General features: G+C 37.7%; 1 protein-coding gene across 2 annotated transcripts; it reads left to right on the top strand.

Annotated features, from left to right (window-relative positions):
* The first annotated feature begins 2296 nt into the window (after window positions 1–2296).
* On the top strand, window positions 2297–18116 carry pcmtd1 (protein-L-isoaspartate (D-aspartate) O-methyltransferase domain containing 1). Of its 2 annotated transcripts, none has more exons than XM_051398927.1 (6): window positions 2297–2408; window positions 9849–10314; window positions 10699–10801; window positions 11848–12019; window positions 14856–14979; window positions 15338–18116. In XM_051398927.1, exons 2-6 carry the CDS (start codon window positions 10008–10010, stop codon window positions 15709–15711), a joined length of 1080 nt encoding a protein of 359 aa, XP_051254887.1. In that variant the 5' UTR covers window positions 2297–2408; window positions 9849–10007; the 3' UTR covers window positions 15712–18116. The 2 variants fall into 2 exon arrangements, with proteins under 2 accessions (XP_051254887.1, XP_051254880.1); XM_051398920.1 differs by having other exon boundaries at window positions 2301–2581.
* The last annotated feature ends 2175 nt before the right edge of the window (window positions 18117–20291 follow it).

The following is a 20291-nucleotide window of genomic DNA, read 5'->3' as shown; positions in this document are numbered from 1 at the left end:
GCAGTAGTAAACAATGTGTGTTTGAGGCCAAATCCAGAATCCTGCTTTTGTGTGTTGTTTTAGTTTTTTAAGGTAATAAATATTTTAGGCCTCAGCTGCTGTTGAAGACACCGGGGGGTCGTGTCCTCATTCAGCACTATAATGACCTCAGGAGGAGTTACTGTACACATGATATGTTTTGATTCATATTTCTGGCAGTGTGGATAAGGTGCATGAATAAAATATGAAAAATAAGTCAAAATCAAACATTTTAGGGTCCTCTGCTGATGGTTAGTGAAAACTTTGATATTTGGGTGAGACTCCTGACCTCACTGTTTCTAAAACCCCTGGCTACAGCCCTGGTTTCATGTATCATATACTAATTATGACGCTAAAAACAGACCATACTTGGAGTGGAGACGCTGAGGTGCTGTTTGATTCGTCAGTCAGGCCTGTTATGGCCTTGCGTGACACGGCTAATGACCCTCGGATGAGAAGGATGGGACGGTGGGAGTATTGAATTATGAGTAACTTGAATGAACCCACGTTAAAACAGTCTGCAACCTCGTGTATTTAGGGCTCAATACCTCGCTGTTAAGCAATAAACCCACCGACGGAGGAAGTCAACAGATACCTCACTTCAGAGGACGATCTGCAAGAACAACAACAGCTCACACAGCAAAAAGAGGTCACGTATTTCACTACAAAAAACATTTACGGTCAAATAAAGTGAGATCAAAACATGATGATCCCTCCAGAACGACTGAGAATTGATTCATAATCTTCTGTATCAACTATCCTCGCTTTGATTGTTGAAAATTAGAGGTAGACTTTCAGCTTTTAACTGCGTCTCTAAAACACCTGCACAGCAAACACACCGAAAACAGGAGAGAAATGCTGCTTTGGTTTGAATAAAACTAATAAGTAACAGGTAGTATAATCAAAAGATGAGGTGAAGCGAGGTCCCTGAAACCTCAGCCCAGACCTGCGTACGTCTGCTGACCATTACTGCTTCCTTATTAAACCTGGTGATCATCCATTCCCACACATCCAGAACAGGCCAGAAACCAGCTGCGGGCTAAAATTAGGCTTTTACTTTAGGGAACTGTGTGAGGTTACAAGGTGGGTGAAGCTTTCCACGATCTTTCCAATTTTGTACTCTCTTGTTAAAGGAAATTATAATGAGCAGGCTTGTCACAGCAGACCAGCCATTTTATTCCTGAACTATTTCTTTGTCTGGATGTTTTTAGTCAACCTTTATCTGCAGATAGACAGACAGATAGACAGATAGATAGATAGATAGATAGATAGATCTATTTAGGCCTCAGCTACTGTTGAGGGTCATGTCCTCATTCAGTACTATAATGACCTCAGGAGGAGTTTAGACAAGTTACTGTACACATGATATGTTTTCAAAGCTGACTGTGATGTTTTAGAGTCACTATCTCTAAATATTTACTATTTTTTGAAAATTAGATTTTATTGCATTATATATTTATTATATATAACATTACAGATAGGTAGCTAGATAAACTTAAAATGCCTGAAAGGAGAGATGTAAAACTAGATTGGAAAAGTGGAAAATTACACAATAAATGGCACTCTAAAAACATAAAGTACACAAGTAGAAGATACTTTGATACTGTAAAAATATAGGTATTATTACTGTAAAGTTATACATGCTTTCATGGATATATTGATGTTCTCAGTAGCGCAGTACGGCACCTGACTCCTGAAACATATATTAAATAGTACAATACACAGGTAAATAAGTGCCTTTGATACTGTAGAAATATAGGTAATATATTACTGTAACTCTAAAGCATAGACAGTCCAACTCTAAAAACGGACAGATAGATAGACAGACAGACAGAAAGACAGATAGAAAGACAGACAGATAGAAAGATAGATAGAAAGAAAGATAGACAGATAGATAGATAGAAAGACAGATAGACAGACAGACAGACAGACAGACAGACAGACAGATAGATAGATAGATAGATAGATAGATAGATAGATAGATAGACAGACAGACAGATAGATAGATAGATAGATAGAAAGATAGACAGACAGACAGACAGATAGATAGAAAGACAGACAGACAGATAGAAAGATAGATAGATAGAAAGACAGATAGAAAGATAGAAAGACAGACAGACAGATAGACAGACAGATAGATAGAAAGACAGATAGACAGATAGAAAGATAGATAGATAGAAAGACAGATAGATAGACGGATAGAAAGATAGAAAACAGACAGGCAGACAGACAGTGAGCAACAGTGCTTCCCTCTATCGACAACATTTTTCAAAACCACGTGACCTGTGTTTACATCCTCTTCTCAGCTGTTTCTTTCTTCTCCCACTTCGACTCCACGGCTCTCCGTCACTTCTTTACCTGTTCACCCAACTAGCCAGCTAGCTTGTTAGGTGAGCTCCGTTAACTAGCAGCACTTTAGCCTCTCCAACAACAACAACAACAACAACAACAAACAAACAAAAGAAAAAGAAGAAGAAGAAGAGTGGGGGGGAGGCTGTTAACGTCTGAAAAGCCACTATCACTGACCGTCGCATTGCACGTCCAGTTAATGCGACACGGCATTGTGAGTATTATTTATTGTTTTGTTTTTACAGCCGTTGTTGTTTTTAAGCTAGCAGCTGTTTGTTCTGCATCCGTTATCCGCGCGGCGTTAAGTTAGCTTTATTAACCGTGACACGCTAAGCTAGCTAGCTGCTGTTGTTGTTGTTGTTGTTGTTGTTGTGTGCTAGCTAGAGTAAACAGTAGGAGAAAGAGGCGAGCTTTACCTCCACCAAACCCTGCTTTTGTCTCGGTGTTTTGTCGATGGCGCACTCGGGCCCACACTACGGCTAACGCTAGCTGTCGGTCCGCTGGTTATAAAACTCAGATGGCGATGTCCGGACACTAATGCACTTATTATATTATTATAAAACATTTAAAACAACGTGGGTTTTTTTGTTTTGTTGTCAGCGTCGCTAACATTTTAGCGACATTCACACATTTTAGTGCGATGTTTGAGTTTTAACTTCACCGGGCGGAAGAGTCCCAGAAAAAAAAATAATATATATATATTTATTTCTTTGTTTGCGTTTTGTTTTTCTCCGCAGCCGTTATATTTATTTATTTATTATCTTATTTAATATGTCAACCTCTTTCTCACAAACCGGTTGAGCTAGTCGCTGCTGAAAAAGATTGAGGTTAATCGCACTGCAGAGAGAGAGAGAGAGAGAGAGAGAGAGAGAGGAGGACCACAGACTGCGTTGTTGGGAACAAAAGCTGGGGATAAATTCACACAAAACACACCGTGTTCACTATTTATCCGCCTCTCCCCCCGTGTGTGTAGTAAATGCTTTTTAACGCCGTGTTGTTTCACACTAATGTTGACGGAGCTGGGTGTCAGGAAGGCGCTGACACTGATTAATACAGCTCGACAACGTTTGGTGAAAAACGCTGTTGTTGTTTTGCTCCATCGTCACACGCAGTGCGAAGAAAGTGTTCCCGGCTGCTGATTGGCTGCTGCGGCTGGCAACTGCAACACGTGACCAGCAAGAGCGCTGATTGGCTTCATCAGGTGTCAGTTATTAGAGTGGGGGGGTTAATAGGAACATCTGTGGACATCACTGCATGTGCACACCGGACTGTCCAGGGAATAAAATATAGAAACACCTGTGTGATGTGAAGCTACGTTACAGCTATATTAAAATGCTTCATTTATTTGAGTTTCAGTGGTGGAAGAAGAACTTTAACAGGGTAGAAATACCGGTCTTGTGATTCAAAACTTACCTGAAATCTAATTATACTTAATGTACCAAACGACAAAGTATTTATTATGCACAGTGGTCCATTTCAGAATCGCATTATATTAATATATTATGATTATTGATGCATTAATGTGTACATCTCCTTAATGCTGCAGCTTTTAAAGGTGGAGCTAATATGAATTACTTTATATATTGCTGAGCAGCATGAAAAAAAATCCCCAGGGTCAATAAAGCCTTATTTTAATTGATAATAAAACAGCATAATTTATTTGTCCATTATATTTTGTATTGTTAAATTGAATCTGTAAGGTAACTAAAGGTATTTAATTACTGTAGTGCAGTGAAAAGTGTAGTGTTATTCTCTGAATTATAGTGGAGTAGATGTCAAAACTTGTAGACAATTTAAATATTCAAGTACCTAAAAATAGTGTTTAAGTAGATGTACTTAGTTACCTTCCACCACTGGTTAGTTTTTTCTTTCTATTGTCGATTAATCTGCAGATAATTATTATTAGCTGTATGAAAATAGTGAAAATGCGCATTGCAACTTCCTGAATCCCAAAGAAAATATCATCAAATTGCTTGTTTTGTCCCATCAGTCCAAAACTGAGTTTGCTGTCACACAAGACAAAGAAAAAGTAGCAGCTCTTCACAACTGAACAGCTGGAACCATTATTTATCTACACGATGGCAAATCCTAAAGACTATGGCTCAACTAACATTTATCAATCTACAAGTTAAATTATCTACTGTTCATTTTTTTGAGTAATAGTGTTATAAAATGTAAGAAAATACCCATTTTTAATCCCCCCTTTCCATTATGGCATCTTCAGATATCTTATTCTCTCCTACTATCATTCCAAAACCCAATTAGTATCATATATGACAAAGAAAAGCAGCGATTACTCACATTTCAGAAGCTGGAACCAGTGATTTTTGGCTTTAAAAAGACTTCAGCTCTGGTTGAATGCACGCCTCTGTGACACAGTGTTGACAGCAATTAACAACAGTCTGTGGCCTTGTTGGCAGCCCTGTGATCCTATCATTCTCATTACACATCAGGAGAAAAATAGGCGGATAAAATGTTTGCTTTCTTAAAGATGTGTTCGGACCGAAAGCGAAGGGAACTTTGGATGCAAGGTCATTGCTTTCAAAGTTAAAGTAGCAGGTTCATTTTAGGTGCCACAAATGTAGTGAAAGACAATTAATTAAGCCAAAAAAATAACTTTTTTCCAAAACTGCATGAGCTCTTTTCATGATTATGCCGACAATAAGAGCTGGAATCAGGGGAGGAGGATAAGAGAAACAACTGGAGGTCTGGTGAATTCAGAAAATCTGAGTTGTTTCACACAAACTCACTCGCATGGAGTCGGTTCCTGTTGTCAGCCTTCTGTCACATCCCATGGCTGATTGTGGCTAATTAACACAGTCCAGTGGTCAAACTTGCATAAATAAAGAGAAATGTGTGTGTGCACTTTTCCATTCAGTCTGAACCCACCATAGGATAGCTCTTGCCTCAGGATGGAGTCAGAAGAAAGGCTGCACTGTTACCTAAATCAAACTTTATTAATCCACTACTCAGCATGAAAATGTTCAGAGGATTGCACGTTAGTCTTTCTGAGGATACTAGAGGAAGGGTCATCATGGTGAAGGTATCTTCTGTAGAAATAAAAGAATAAGTCTTGATGATATTGACATTAACATTGCCCAAAACTAACTGGAGAGCAAGACACACATCTGTAATGGCAAAATATTTAAAAAAAAACAGAAATCAGTCATGTACAGTGAATGAAAAAGAAATCCCGTTCTCACATGGTTGGATATTCAATTGAATTGTACCAGTGGGTTAGAAAGTACATAGATTTTCAACAACATGGGGGCTATATCAAATAAAAATAATCATTAACTAACAGCTGATCTGACAGAAAGCAGAGCTGTAAATGGAGGATATTCCTCTCCCTCGTATGTATTCATCGGGGGTGGCAGAAGTGCACACATTATTAACACATTACTTGTGTAATAAAAGTGGTTCAACTACTTTACTTAAGAAAAAGTGAGAAAGCACAGGCTCTGAAATGTACTCGAAGTATAAAAGTAAAAAGTACTCTCTTAGTTTCCCTGAAGGACTACCAGCTGTTAAAATGAAAGTAATCTGCCTATTTTGAAAATGAGATGAAAGTAGAGATATCTGTGTAAAAATGTAGGGGGAAAACTAAAAGGTTGTAAGTAGTTGTAGTAAGTAAGTAAAAGTACAGATATGTGAAAAAAACTACTTAAGTACAGTTATAAGTATGATACTGGTACATGTGTATTACTATTGTATACAAACACAGTGACCTGACGGGTCAAAACAAACTTCTTCCTATGGGGAGCGTAAAGCTGCTACAGTGACTATCTTCCCTTTACAAAACATAGTGAGAGATTATATGTAGAAGTTTGTCCTGGGGTTGATGCTAGAACAAGGGTCAGTAGGTCATTAAAGCCCAAAAGATGTATCATCATATGCCACTTTAAAGATTCTGAGGTATATTATGTAAAACTGGACATTTCAGTGGTGCTAGAAAAAAGGTCACTGGGTGACCAAAGTCATGATCATTTATCTTCTGAGTGCCGTGGATATCCACAGCACATTTAACGGGAAGCGGGTGATTAGTTTTTGAGGTATCTTGTCATGAAAGAAAATATCTGTCAAGTGGAACATTTGACCTGCTGGTGCCATTAGATGAGGACTTGGGCAGTCATCAGATTAATTTGGACCAACATACAGGCTGACCAACCAACATCCCCAGAGCCATGCCATTAGCAATCTTTTATTTTAATTATTTTAATCTCACTCAGTGTGGAGAGAAACACAGCACAGTCCCTATAAGATGTGTCTTTGCACAGAGGAATACTCTGGTGTATAACCTCAGTAATATATTCCTTTCAGGTACCATTGTAGAAAAAAAACACATGAGCACTGAAAATTAGCATTTGAAGAGCATATTTGCAAACATGTTGTATTGTTAATTATACATTTGACATCACAGAGAAAATAGTCACTGAATTTATCTCCCGCACTGCCAGATGTAATTAATTACCCCATCTCATGTCTTTTGTCTTGTGTCTTATCCTTCAATATGAACTTAACATGCTCACATTTTTGCCGCAGTGAATTTGGGGCAAATTGTCCGCACACCGGCCCCAAGAAACGTAAATTCACAGGCAGAATTTGTATGTTCACAAGTCGTATGGAAACAATATGAAAATTATTAATATGTCTTTCATAACTATTGCAGCTTTAAAACTCAAGTCATTACTCATTACAAATGTTGTAATCTGTCATTATAACATCTCAAATGAATGTATGCAAATGTGAGACTTGTGACTGTAGATTTATTTTAAGATTTATTGATACATGTGATTAGTTTCCACTAATACAAATGATACTGAGCTCTGGTATTTTGCCACAGATGTATAAAAAATACTTTTTTGTGCTGACAGAGCTGCAAATTAGCTGATAAAATGTCTGAATTTAAAGTGTAAATGCTAGTTATCATGATGGTCATCAGTTTACCTCCCACTGTCTGTGGATCAGCAGTGCGTACAGCTCAGTTTGCTGCCTAGACAGGCCTTTAGTATTTAGTTACAGCACTAGAGTTGATCTTTAGCTGCCAGAGGATCGGTTACATGTTTTGTCATTCTGCATGGTTCAGCAAGTTGTCCCAACCAGGTCATAGCAGCCAGTCATGACCTGCGATGGTGTTGATGCACTTTCCATACACACTAGGGGTCAACCCAGGACACCCAGTGTGTGTTTACCAGTGGACATTTATAGAGGCTTTTTTTTTTCCTGTACAGGGCTAGCTTCACTATAGCAACAAATGTTATTTCCTACCTGGTCCTTTTTTATTTGTCTTAAAGGAGTGGGTGAATAATGACCCCAGTCTCAAGACTTATCAGTGGTACAACTGCACAGCAGTACCAAAAAAGCAATTTGCTAGAATACCTCCACTGACCCATTTTCCTAGATTTTCTTTCAACTGAAGGCAACTCAAAGGACTATGCATTACAGAGAGGGTAGAGGGGAAAAAATAGGATAAAAAATACACTGCTGTACAATCAGTGATTCGGTGAGCGAATCAATGATTCTTTTTGCTTGTGAGAAAGAGCCAATGGAAAATTACCTTACCAGGCCTCCTACTACAAAGTCACCTCTGAATTTAATCTCTATTAGCTGAGTCAGATGTGAAGATGCTGAGGAGGCAGAGAGGGAATTCAAGACTTGTCTCCCTTGGCTCCATCTCCAGCTATACCCATTCAGTCTGTGCCACTGTGTGGTATTTTAGTTATCAAAATAATATATATATATATTTTATAATATCTATAAAATGTTTAAAGACCACCATGTGTTAGGAATTTCCTCTTTCTTGCTATAATGTGGTACTTAATAGAACAAAAATGCGTAGTAAAGCCAGTAAATAACCTTATGTAACTAACTTTCGGATCACCAGAGATCAGAGCATGTTTTTAACTGACCCCATTATACACCAAACATTTGATACTTCCAGGTTTTTAAATATTGGAATTTGCTTCTATTATCACAAACTGAATATTTTTAGTTTTAGACTGTTAGTTTGGGCAAAACAAGATATTTGATCACCTCGTGCTCTGGGATACTGTGATAGACTTCACATTTTTCACACTTTTTATATAATTTTCTTTATAAAAGACCAAACAGTTAATTGATTAATTGAGAAAATAATAGGCTGATTAGTCGATAATAAAAATAATCGTAAGTTGCAGCCCTACTAGGCCTGAAGAGGGGAAAGTATCAGGTACTTTGCAAGAAGAAAAGTCAGAAAAAGACAAATAATGTGGGACCGCTGCCCCACAGGGTTTCTCTAGATAGTAAGCTATATGAGGCCAACTTTGTCAATTTAATATTGTCTGCATAGATAGTTTGAAACACAGGTGTCATTGACAAACAATTACTTTATCAAAAGTATGGCCCCTGAATGTAGTTTGATTTTTAAAGATGTGCAGTGATTAACAAAAAAACATTTGTGCCTGGTTATTTTTAGTTATTTATCCATCAACAGTTTGTTGGATCAGTAGATGTTACAGAAACCTAATACTGTGACAATAAATATCCATATTGCAATATAAAGTTACATGTCCCATATTGCCCACCCCTAATGTCAATGATCTATTATGTAACACCTATCCTCTGGGCATGGCAGGCTCCACTGATGTACTATAACACTTAATTTAGGCTTGTGTTGTGACAGTATCTGAAACAGTAAGTGTATTCAATTTGTCGCTAAAAATATTATGGCTGCAACTAATGATTATTATTGATTTACCTGCCAATTATCTTCTTAATGAATGGTTCTGTCTTTTAAAATGTCAGAAATAATTTAAAAAATGTTAATCACATATTTTCAAATGGCTTCTTTTATCTGGCTAAAACCCGAAGATATTCAGTCTACTTACTGTCATAGACTTCAAACAGAACCAAACAAATGTACATGTAGAATATTTTCTTGTGTCATATATAACACATTTTGAAAATGGTTCCTACTTCACAACCTCTTTAACATGACGAAAGGAGCTATGTAGTTTGCAGTGTATTTGCAGTAAAATCACTGATGTAACAAATTACATTCACAATGGCTCTTTTCCATTAAGTGTCCCAGTAAGCCAATGCTCGTGAGCCAGTTTGTATTATGCTAGGACCCTTGAACCTAAATTGAAGGGGGCTGTCATTATGGATATTAATTACACCTGTGCTCTCCCTGCTTCAAAATGTCAAAATGTCTGTTGTGAAAAAGGCTTGTATACGTTGAATAGGCGTAAACAACTTGCAAAGCGTATGTTGTGTGTGTGTGTGTGTGTGTATATTCTAGTTATACTATATTACTACGTATGTGGAAATAGGACTTCTTGTAAACAAACTGTGAAAAAAAGACAATCCCAGTTGTAGGTAGAAGAAGATTAATGAATATTCACTTTTATTAGCATCTTAAATCTGCACTCTATATTTGTTTAACCAGACACCGTATTCCCTCAGAATGCCATAACCATAATGTTTATTTAATTTTTTCTCAGGTCACTTGCTGCCTGAAAATGACCGTTGTCTGAGCTGACGTTTTGAGGAGTCACAGCGACAGCATCCTTCAGCTTAACGTTCATCTCCATGCCACTCTGAGGAGGAATCACTCATCCTGAGTACGAGTTCAGCCCCTGTGTTTCTCTTCTCTTATCACCATGGGGGGAGCCGTGAGCGCTGGGGAGGACAATGATGACCTCATTGATAATCTGAAGGAGGCCCAGTATATTCGCACAGAAAAAGTTGAACAGGCTTTTCGGGCTATAGACCGAGGGGACTACTATCTGGACGGCTACCGGGACAGTGCCTACAAAGACTTGGCGTGGAAGCATGGCAACATACACTTGTCTGCTCCGTGTATATACTCTGAGGTGATGGAGGCCCTCAAACTGCAGCCAGCACTTTCTTTCCTCAATCTGGGCAGCGGAACCGGCTACCTGAGCACAATGGTTGGCCTTATTATAGGTGAGCATAGTGTACCCTTTTTTCATGTGTGGGAAGAGGTTAGATGTTAAAATCTAGTTAAACAAATTTACAGAGAAACTACAGTGTGTGCCTACAAATCAGCATTAATAATAGGACTGCAATTATTATTTTCATTTTCTGCTGATTATTTTCCTGATTTATTTAATAATTGTTTGGTTTATAAAATGTTAAACAAATAGCGAAAGATGCCCATCACAATCTCCTAAAGCTCAAGGGACCATCTGCAAAAAGCTTGTTTTCTGTCCAAAACCCAAGAATCCAGTTTACGTTCACACAAAGCAAAGACAAACAACAAATCCTCCAATTTGGCATTTTTGCTATAGCAATGCTATGAAAATATTGTTCCTGTTGTGTTTTTCCAAGGGCCATTTGGTGTGAACCATGGAGTTGAGCTCCATAAGGACGTGGTTGAATATGCCAGAGAGAAACTGGATGATTTCATAAAGAATAGTGACAGCTTTGATAAGTAAGTACATATTTCAAAGGGATATTTCATTTTGGCAAATGCGCTGATTTGCTTAGTTTAGCATAAAGACAGGAAACGGGGAAACAGTTGGCCTGGCTCTGTCCAAAGGTTAACACACTCTGCCTACCAGCACCTCTATCGCTCACTGATGTGATATATATACACCGAACAGCCAAACATTATGACCACCTGGGCACACTGGTTCCATGCACTGTGTGTTCTGACACCTTTCTATCAGAACCAGCACTAACTTTTTCAGCAATTTTACAGTAGCTCATCTGTTGTGGGGAAGCCTTCGCGTGACACATGAACCCTGTCTCCGGTTCACCACTTTTCCTTCCTTGAGCCACTTTTAATGGTTGTGACCCCTGCAGACTGAGAACACCCCACAAGAGCTACAGTTTTGGAGATGCTCTGACCCAGTTGTCTAGCCATCACAATTTGGCCCTTTGTCAAAGTCACTCAAATCCTCACACTGCCCATTCTTCCTGCTTCTAACACGTCAACTTTGACGACAAAATCTTCACTTGCTGCCTAACATATCCCACCCACTGACAGTTGCAGTGATAACCAGATAATCTGTGTTTTTCACTTCACCACTTATTGTTATGGCTGATCTGTCCATATATGCTAAATCCCATTCATACTGTTCCCCCTGTTTCCAGTCTTTGTGCTAAGTTAAGCTAACTAGCTGCTGGCTGCAGACTTACATTTATCTGACAGATAAGAAAGTGATATCAATTTCCTCATCTAACTCTTGGTAAGAAAGCGAATAAGCGTATTTCCCAAAATGTCAAACTATTTCTTCAACACAACTGGATGTATTCAAACCACAGGCACTAGTAACAGTTTTACCTGCCAGTTACTGTCCTTAAGACTTTGTCTTGCAAATGAAATACACTTAAATCTCTCTTATTCTACTCATCCCTTTTGCATAATTCTGTCACAGCTCATAGATGTGATAATGAGGCTGAAAGAAAAAAAAAAACATGTTTTCCATTGTTGTTTCGTGTATTTTATCCACGATACTTGTTATTTTTTCTCAGGTTTGAGTTCTGTGAACCCGTCTTTGTGGTGGGGAATTGCCTTGAAATCGCTACAGACAGCCACCAATACGATCGCATTTATTGTGGTGCAGGAGTGCAGAAAGACCATGAAAATTACATGAAAGTACTGCTCAAAATTGGAGGCATTCTGGTAATGCCTATAGAGGATCAGGTAAGTGCTACAAGCCATCAGAATCATACAGAATCAACACATCATGATTGCTATTCATAATGCTAACACATGAGGGAAAACCAGGTAAAATAGCTTTGACCTACAGGACTGGTTATGCAACTCTTACATGCATTATTGAGCCACAACTGCCCCTGGATTTGAGCAGACGTGCAAGGGGCCCACAGGGCTGTATAAATAAATGTTTAAAATGGTGGCTGTGTAAGTGTGAACAGACTGTGGGGCATATAAGAAGGCATTGAGAATACTTTGGGAAGTTGGTGGAGAAAACGTTTGGCAGGAACCTGAACCTTCCAGGAGGAGGGTAAAGATCTTGACAGATTCATAGTTAAGCATTTTAGCCAGTTTAAGGCTTTTAAGGGGAAAAGTCTGACTAAGATTAGATATTGTGACCCACAATTTGGATGTTTTATGTTACCAGTTATTTAACTAAGGCCTGAGTGTACTCTGAAGTGAGTTCAGAGAGTACACTATACTTAAAATAAATCAATCAGATGTTATGCTGTTTTTTTTAAAGAAGGAAGAAGGCATTGGTAGGTATGAAAACAGCCTACACACTTATGAATCATGAGAAAATAATTAAACATGATTTTGATCAGAGATCTTTGTAAGAGCTAAACAGCATGAAAGCCATATTCAGTGAAGCCATGTCCACACTAATGCGAATAATTTTCAAAATCTTTTCTCCCTCTTCTTTGTTGTAGCCTTTCATCAGCACAAAACCAGCGCTCTCCAAAAAAAAAAAAAAAAAAAAAGCTTTTTAAAATTAGTCTCCAGAGTGGATCACAGTGTAGTATGGGGGGAGAACAGAGCTTTTTTGAAAATGCTGACATACCGTATGACTGAATATCTTCAAAGACATGGCTGGGTACTAATGTAAAGAAGCAACATTAAGAAACACGCTTTTTCATCTGTAACGGCATTTTTTGTGTTTTAAAACACAACATATAGACATAAAAGGATCCCTACGCATCCGCTCAGGATCCTTGGTCAGTACACTGCATTTATGACCCTTAATCAAAATACTATTTTAAATATGCTCAGTATAAACACAGAAAATGCAACCAGTTTCCTATATTGTGGCTATATTGAAAGAAAAATCTATGGAGACCTTGCACTACGACAGTGAGTATTATCCTGTTGAATGAAGCGCATTAGAGATGGCTATGAATGGATGAACTTTTCATGACTTTAAGGCATGTACAGTAACTGCTGGTATTAATGGACATGTTGTTTGCCACATGAATGCACCTGAAACCATTACACCTCCCCCTACCAAGATATACACTCACTCAGCACGCAGTCCATGGCCTTGTTTACATGTGTTTTGATAACTGTCATACTGGGGGACTGGTAGCTAATTACTTGTTACGGCCTGAGCGGACATTTTGATGATATGTCTGGTAGTGCTGAGCGATAGGACATTTTTTGGCTACTCTCTTGATTATTGAATAATCGTTGGAGGCATTTTTCAAGCAAAAATGACAAACGTTTAATAGCTCCAGCTTCTCAAACATCAGAATTGTCTGCTTTTCCTTTTCTTTGTAATGTTTGTCTGACAAAACAAGACATTTAAAGACGTCACCTTGGGCTTTGGGGAAAATATGAAGGGAATTTTCACTCTTCTTTAAATGTTTCATGGACCAAACAATGAATTGATTAATTTAGATTAATTAATTGGCACATTAATCGATTTTAAGAAAGTTTTTTTTAAGATGGTAGTTATTCCTTTAATATAGCTGGCAGTATTAGGCCACTATAAGTAGTGCCGCAAATCATGAGGAGAACTGATTGTTGGCAATATTAGATTGTTACAAAGGACTTTAAAACTTGAAAGTCTGATCCCAATGGATGAATTTAGACTTTTAATTTTGGGCCTTTTTAGAGATGATTGTCAGTCTTTCTGGTGTTTGTGTGTGACTGGCTGTCTTTTTGGTGTGTGTCTTACCTTTGTTCTTATTTCTTCTGTTGCACAAAAGAGATCTTGATCTCAATGAGACTACCTAATTGAATAAAGGTTCTAATATTTATTATTTTATATGATTTTTGCAACAATGTGACTTTGATTTGTCAGGTGTTTTCTGGATTATTCAAAAATAGGCATTTCTGTTTTATCCAGTAACAACTTCTCTGATTTTCCAGGGACAAAAATATGTCATGAAAAATAAATATTGTGATATAAATTATATAATTTAAGTTGCTTTGATAAAGTCTGTGACTCATTGTTAGGTCACATTTTTATCTTTTACCCCAGCAACTTCACTGTCTTGTTGATGCTGTTAGATGGATCTTTAAGCCCATTGGCAGTAATCTGTTCACATACATATAAGTGTGGAAGTGGAGTTAATGTTTTATGCACTCATTTGATATAGAAGCATATATGCAAATGTAAGGAAGAGCCTATTTTTTCTCCAGGCACATGGTATACATTTCTCTGGGTACACAGAATATGTACATCTGCCAGCGATAACGAACACCTGGAATTTGAAGCTAGATCATTAGACGTGTGAATCTTATTCAATAAGCGCATACTGTGTGTGTGTATATATATATATATACAGAGATAATTGCAACAGTGTGGTATCTGTAGAGTAGATGCATCCCCATAAGAATAAACTCTGTTCAGGTGGCAAATATACAAAAATGCCCAATAAGCAACAACAGAAGGGTAAAAAGTATTCACCAACCTGAAAAAAAAAAAAAAATTTTGAAGAAACTGTGCTGTTTTAGGCCCTTAGTCCTTGCTCCCTAATACTATACTGTAATTCATATTTTATAAGGGTTCAGTGTTGAGTTCAGGTTTTGTCTCTTTATGCAGCTGACCCAGATAACCAGGACTGGCCAGTGCACATGGGAGAGCAAAAACATCTTGGCGGTGTCCTTTGCCCCCTTGGTCCAGCAGAGCAGAGCTGATGGAGAGAAGCCTGACACTGTCCAGCTGCGTAAGTCCTCAACAAAACAAAGGAAACCTCAGAGTTTTTGTTATTAAGCCGAACTGGTCTTGAAGTGCAAAGCAGGCAATATTTTAAAGTCAAGGCAGTACATTCAAAGTGATGTGATGAGAAGTTTCCTGCAGCAATATTTGCTTTGACACATGAAGCTCGCCTTGCAGCTGCTCCATGGAGCCAGTTATTTTCTTTCTTTCTTTTTTTCTTTCCTTGATATACTCAGACACAGTTTCTTTTTGATGGGCTCACTTGTTTATGTTGACCTAGTTGAAAGGCTGTGCAGTTGTATGGAATATTCTCATTTTTGTGGCGCATTGGCCTGAAGGAGTGTGTCATCTCTCTTTGTCCTCAGCCCCAGTGACTGTCCGCAGCCTTCAGGATCTGTCTCGGATCTACATACGCCGCACCCTCAGAAACCTGGCCAACGAGGACAGTCAGGGGAAGGAGACGGTGCAAAGAGTTCCTCAGAAGCGCAAACGCAGGCGCTGCCGACGGCGACGCATCAACACCTACGTTTTTGTAGGCAACCAGCTGATCCCCCAAATGGTAGAGAGTGAGGAGGAGGAGCACCCTGAGGAAGCACACAAGGAAGTGGAGGAGGAGGAAGAAAGAGACATTGGCGACATTGAAATCCTCAAGCAAGTGAACGTGTTGAGAGACCAAATAATGGCTTTGCCACTGCCTGAGTCACTGAAAGCATATTTGCTGTATTACAGAGAGAAATGACTGATTCATTCGATATCCACTCTTAATGGGTGCAGCGCCTGCTGAAATGCTTTTCTTCACCCTTTTCAGTACAAATGTAGCATTATTTCCATTAAATCTTGATGGCAAAACTGTAACAGAAAGATACGTCATAGATAATATTGGATAATAATGTTATGATTGTCATGAGTTGTTTGTTGACATTTTCTTTTGATTTGTATATCGAAAACAAAAAACAATGTAAAAAGTATACTAAATGAACATAGTTTCACAAACCCGTTTTGAGATTCAGATTTTATCACAATGTCAGGATTTCTGCAGAAGTGTGCAGATTGAAAATTGTATAAAAAAACAAAGTTCTTACTATATTTGTTAAAATATGATCATGCTAAGAAGAAGACTTTTATTGCAGCTTTTTTAGAAGCTTTGACTTACTCTCGGTGTCAGATGATTTAATGATACCGAATGGAGCAAATGACACTGAAAGGCAAATAAGCCCACATCCTCCCATTTTCAGTTCAAGAGTAAGACGTTCTTGCATAATCATGAATGGGACACTTACGTCATTACTCTTCTTGATATTTCATTTTCAGTCAATGTGTTTTGTACCTTCCTATTACAAGAGATCATGGAGAGACTAGATTGGTTCATAATATTTTCTACAGGGCACCTTTTTGATGTAACTTTTTCTACAGGGTGCTTACATACTTCTGTTTCCTAACTTTGAGTAGCTGACATCCTACTTGATATGATACGGTGTTGTAAGCGCTCCCCTCCATGGTTTTCCTTTCCATTGTTGATGCAAATAGTATATTATTTTGATTAATCATATCAGAGGTTTAAAATAATGATAACGCTGATGACGGGTGTTCAATGGTGGTTTGCTTTTTTCTTCTTTTTTTTTTTTTTTGGAGGGAACTGGTTAAGGGGAGATGTTAGTCAATAATGAGTACATGCATGAATATACTGTATATGTGTTGGGTGTTCCTGACCTTGCTTCACATCTTATGATTGATCACTGGAGGTGATGTCCCAGGTGATTAAGTCACATTTAAGGAAATGTTTTGACAAAATAAAATAGAACATTAAAAAAAAAGATTTAAAGAATATTAATCAATTAGATGGCCTTGAGACAAATCTCAAATTCTGTATAGTACTGCGTTTTGTTGGTTGTTTTTTTTTAAATCAACAACAATGCAAATTTGAATCGCTGAGGATTTTGAAGCCTTTTGTATCCTGGACTTGTAGACGTGTCCAGCAAAGCACCTTATTCTGCAGTCCTCAAGTGAAAAAAAAAAAAAAAAGGTGCCATTTTTTGGCTTAATTTCTATTGTGGACTGGACTTCTTGTAATGTAAATCCTGTTTAATCAAAGTACAATTTTGCTTGCGGAACTTCCCTGATAGTGATGGCTTCTAAGTGCCAACGTACCCCATCACATTAAGGACTTCTGTAAGTTTGCTGGCACAGTAAATTTACCCAAACAAATGTCATATTTATACAAAAACATTCCACAGTGAAAAAAAAAAGAAAAACAGCACATCACTGATAGACGTCACACACTTTTTTCTTCATGCTTTTACGGTCATCTTACTTTGAATGCATAATTTAGTATTCCAAAAGCTGAGTTGAATGTTGTTGATATTAATTCTATTCAATATAAAAGTGATCTATATGTATTGTTATCATATGATTCTGCATACAGTTTAATTTGCATTTGGTTTGTTGTAGCACCCTCTTGCTGTACTGTATCTTGACACTGGGAACTCGTAGATCAAAACTCCACTGCTGTCTGTTAAATAGATAAGATATATTAGTGCTATAGGTCTTCATTTTGTTCTGGTGTAATGAAAAATATTTTGTTTGAAAACAGGGGTGATTATTCTATTAGTAGTTTTGTGTGTGAAGAGGTAACATTTATTTTCTGTAAGGTTTTTTTTTTTTTACATTCATCAGAAAGCTTTGCAAGTAAGCAATAATGGAATAATTTTTCAGCTTATAATTACCAATAACAACATAGTCCCATTTGATTTGTGTAGTAGCCATTAAAATTCACATGACCAATTACAGGCATGCAACAGTTTATATACCATTATCTAAAATGTAATTGCTAATTAGAGAGCACATTAAGTATTGAAAGCAGGGGACCTACAACCTCGACTCTCAGGTCACGCCTTGCACCAAAGTTAATGGGACTGCTGTGATTACGTTTAATGTGGACGAGAGCCGACTACAAAAATGGCACCCAGTAAAGACCAAGTCAAAACCAATTCTGTGCTTTTATATTAAGTTAATTTGTCAAGAGCCAAAACAGTTCTGTTACTGTTTATCAGGCCCAGGTTAATTTCTCATAGTGTGTGCAGTTCATTCTGAAAATGTGTTGTTTCTCCGTAAATGTTTGGCACAAAAATAAAGGTCACAATCACATTACGTCTCTTCTAATCATTGTAACTGCTCTTTTTAGTGTCTTGTTTGGTTTCCCAAGTATGTCCGACGTGCGAAGGAGTCGTCATTGCAAGCAGATTTGAAGGAGAAACAGTAGTAAAAGTCCCACTCTGGTATCCCTGGCACGCTTGTGATGACCTTTTTTTGTTTTTGTCACTGCCACTTTGAATTGATAACATAGCGACTTCTTTCTGTCTCATCTTTGGCTTTTTTTAATGGCAGGCTGTGTGAGTGTAATGATCAAATAAACTTCAGTTAGATCTCTTGTAGTTACTTGGTGCAGCTTTATATTCCTCATCTAATACCCAAAAAAACAACTTGCACATAAAATCCGAGACTGTACGCATTATGAATTTATACTATAATATACTTGATGTCTGATAGAACTCGCCAACCTTTGCCTGCAGGAAACACAGAGGTATTATGGGTGCAAGAGGTGTGTTTTGATGGGGTTTTTAAACCTCATATCTACTGAAAAATATAATTTCATTTGATAGAATATGAAATTGTAATGCTATTGTTTGAGACGGGGAATTTGCTGAACTTGTTTTGATCCAAGTACAAGAAGTTTTACTAGATTTAGTCACATGCTTCAGTAGTAATAAATAAACTACAGCGGTTGCTTGGTAAGACAAGCAGACACAAGTAAACCTATCTAAACATAGAACCCAAGAGACTATCTCTTACATATCTATTGAATAATATTCCCTTAAAGGTCAATTTAGGAGGATCTATTGGCTGAAATGGATTATAACATTCATAGGTATGTTTTCATTAGTGTATCATGGCCCTGAATATAGGAATCGTGTTTTTGTTACCTTATAATGTGACATTTTTATCCACAGACGCCGCAGGTCGCCTTCCATGAAGTCCGCCATATTGAACCACCATTTTTCTACAGTAGCCTAGAAAGGACAACTAAAACAGTGGCTCTAGATAGGGCTTTTTGTGCGAGTTTCACAGCCACCATAGTTTCTCCTAGACACTTCACAGCATCCCCAGGTTGTCAAGTACAGATGCCAGAGGTGTTCAGTTCCTCTAGATGCCGCTACATCCTACACACTGGTCCTTTAACATTCGGTTAACATACCGTCCCATATCCTTGCCTGCAGAAAACAGAGAGATAACATGGGTACAAGATTTATGTTTTGATCTATATAAATAGAAACTGCTTTGTAAAACTGTTTTTGAACCTTGAAGTCATTTGAAAATATTTTATTTTATAAGGCTTACTAGGAATTCACTAAACTTGAAGAGGTGCATTTTAGCGGATTTCTACTGCACTCTTATGAAGTTGAAGGACTCAGAAAGTGACAGATTTAAAAAGAAAAGAAAAGAAAAGAAGAAAATTGGAACAGCAGAGGAAGAAATATCCTGAGTTTTAGTCTCTAGTGTGGGTGAAACTCCAGCAAGCCCAGGCTTAGATGACCCTGATGACATCTGAACATTATACATAATGTATTAACAATATATGATCCACATATACTTGACTAATAAGTGCATGTTGTATATTAAGTAGCAATGATGTGAAGATGTATTGAAGAGAAGTCCGCTGACACCGTCTTGATTTCAGACACCACATGCACTTGACTGAAAACCTCTAAGGTTGTGTGTAGTACACTTAAAAGAAAAGGGATTATATTACCTAAGATCTATGAATACACATTTAATATTCCCAAAATACTTTTGTAGACTATAATTTATGTATGTGAATATCATACCTGAAATAGTTATTTAAGTAGATTTAAATAGTGTATGTCTATACTGAGTACAAGAAATTGTATTTCAATTACAATTAATTAAGTACTGCTTACACACTTCATTAAAAGAACACTTCACCATTTTAGGAAATATGCTCCCCATATTCACTTTATGGTCGAGAGTTAGATGTTAGAGTTTATAGCACTCTCAGTGTCTGTGCTGTAGTTGTGAACCTAATGCAATAGGTCGGGGAGCTTAGCTTAGCTTAGCATAAAGAGTGCAAACAAGGAAAACCCCTAGCACAAGTATGTTTTTATGTTGGTTTTGATGCGGATAAAACAGAGCAATGTAAGGTGGTAATTATTGTTCTTTAGAAGCGCTGGTAGGTAGGTTTGGTTATCAGGGCCAGGCTAGCTGCTTCCCTCAGTTTCCAGTCTTTGTGCTAAGCTAGGCAAA

The sequence above is a fragment of the Dicentrarchus labrax genome, unplaced genomic scaffold, assembly GCF_905237075.1.
Source record: "Dicentrarchus labrax unplaced genomic scaffold, dlabrax2021, whole genome shotgun sequence".
NCBI classification, from domain to species: Eukaryota; Metazoa; Chordata; class Actinopteri; family Moronidae; genus Dicentrarchus; species Dicentrarchus labrax.
The sequence above is the reverse complement of the archived record's forward strand: the minus strand, read 5'-3'. Positions and strand labels throughout refer to the sequence as shown.

Excerpts from the sequence above, each read along its gene's own strand:
- pcmtd1 (XM_051398927.1), top strand. The coding sequence starts at position 10,008 with ATGGGGGGAGCCGTGAGCGCTGGGGAGGACAATGATGACCTCATTGAT. Across the intron at positions 10,315-10,698 it reads AATGGTTGGCCTTATTATAG|GGCCATTTGGTGTGAACCAT; the intron begins GTGAGCATAGTG and ends TGTTTTTCCAAG. Across the intron at positions 10,802-11,847 it reads AATAGTGACAGCTTTGATAA|GTTTGAGTTCTGTGAACCCG; the intron begins GTAAGTACATAT and ends ATTTTTTCTCAG.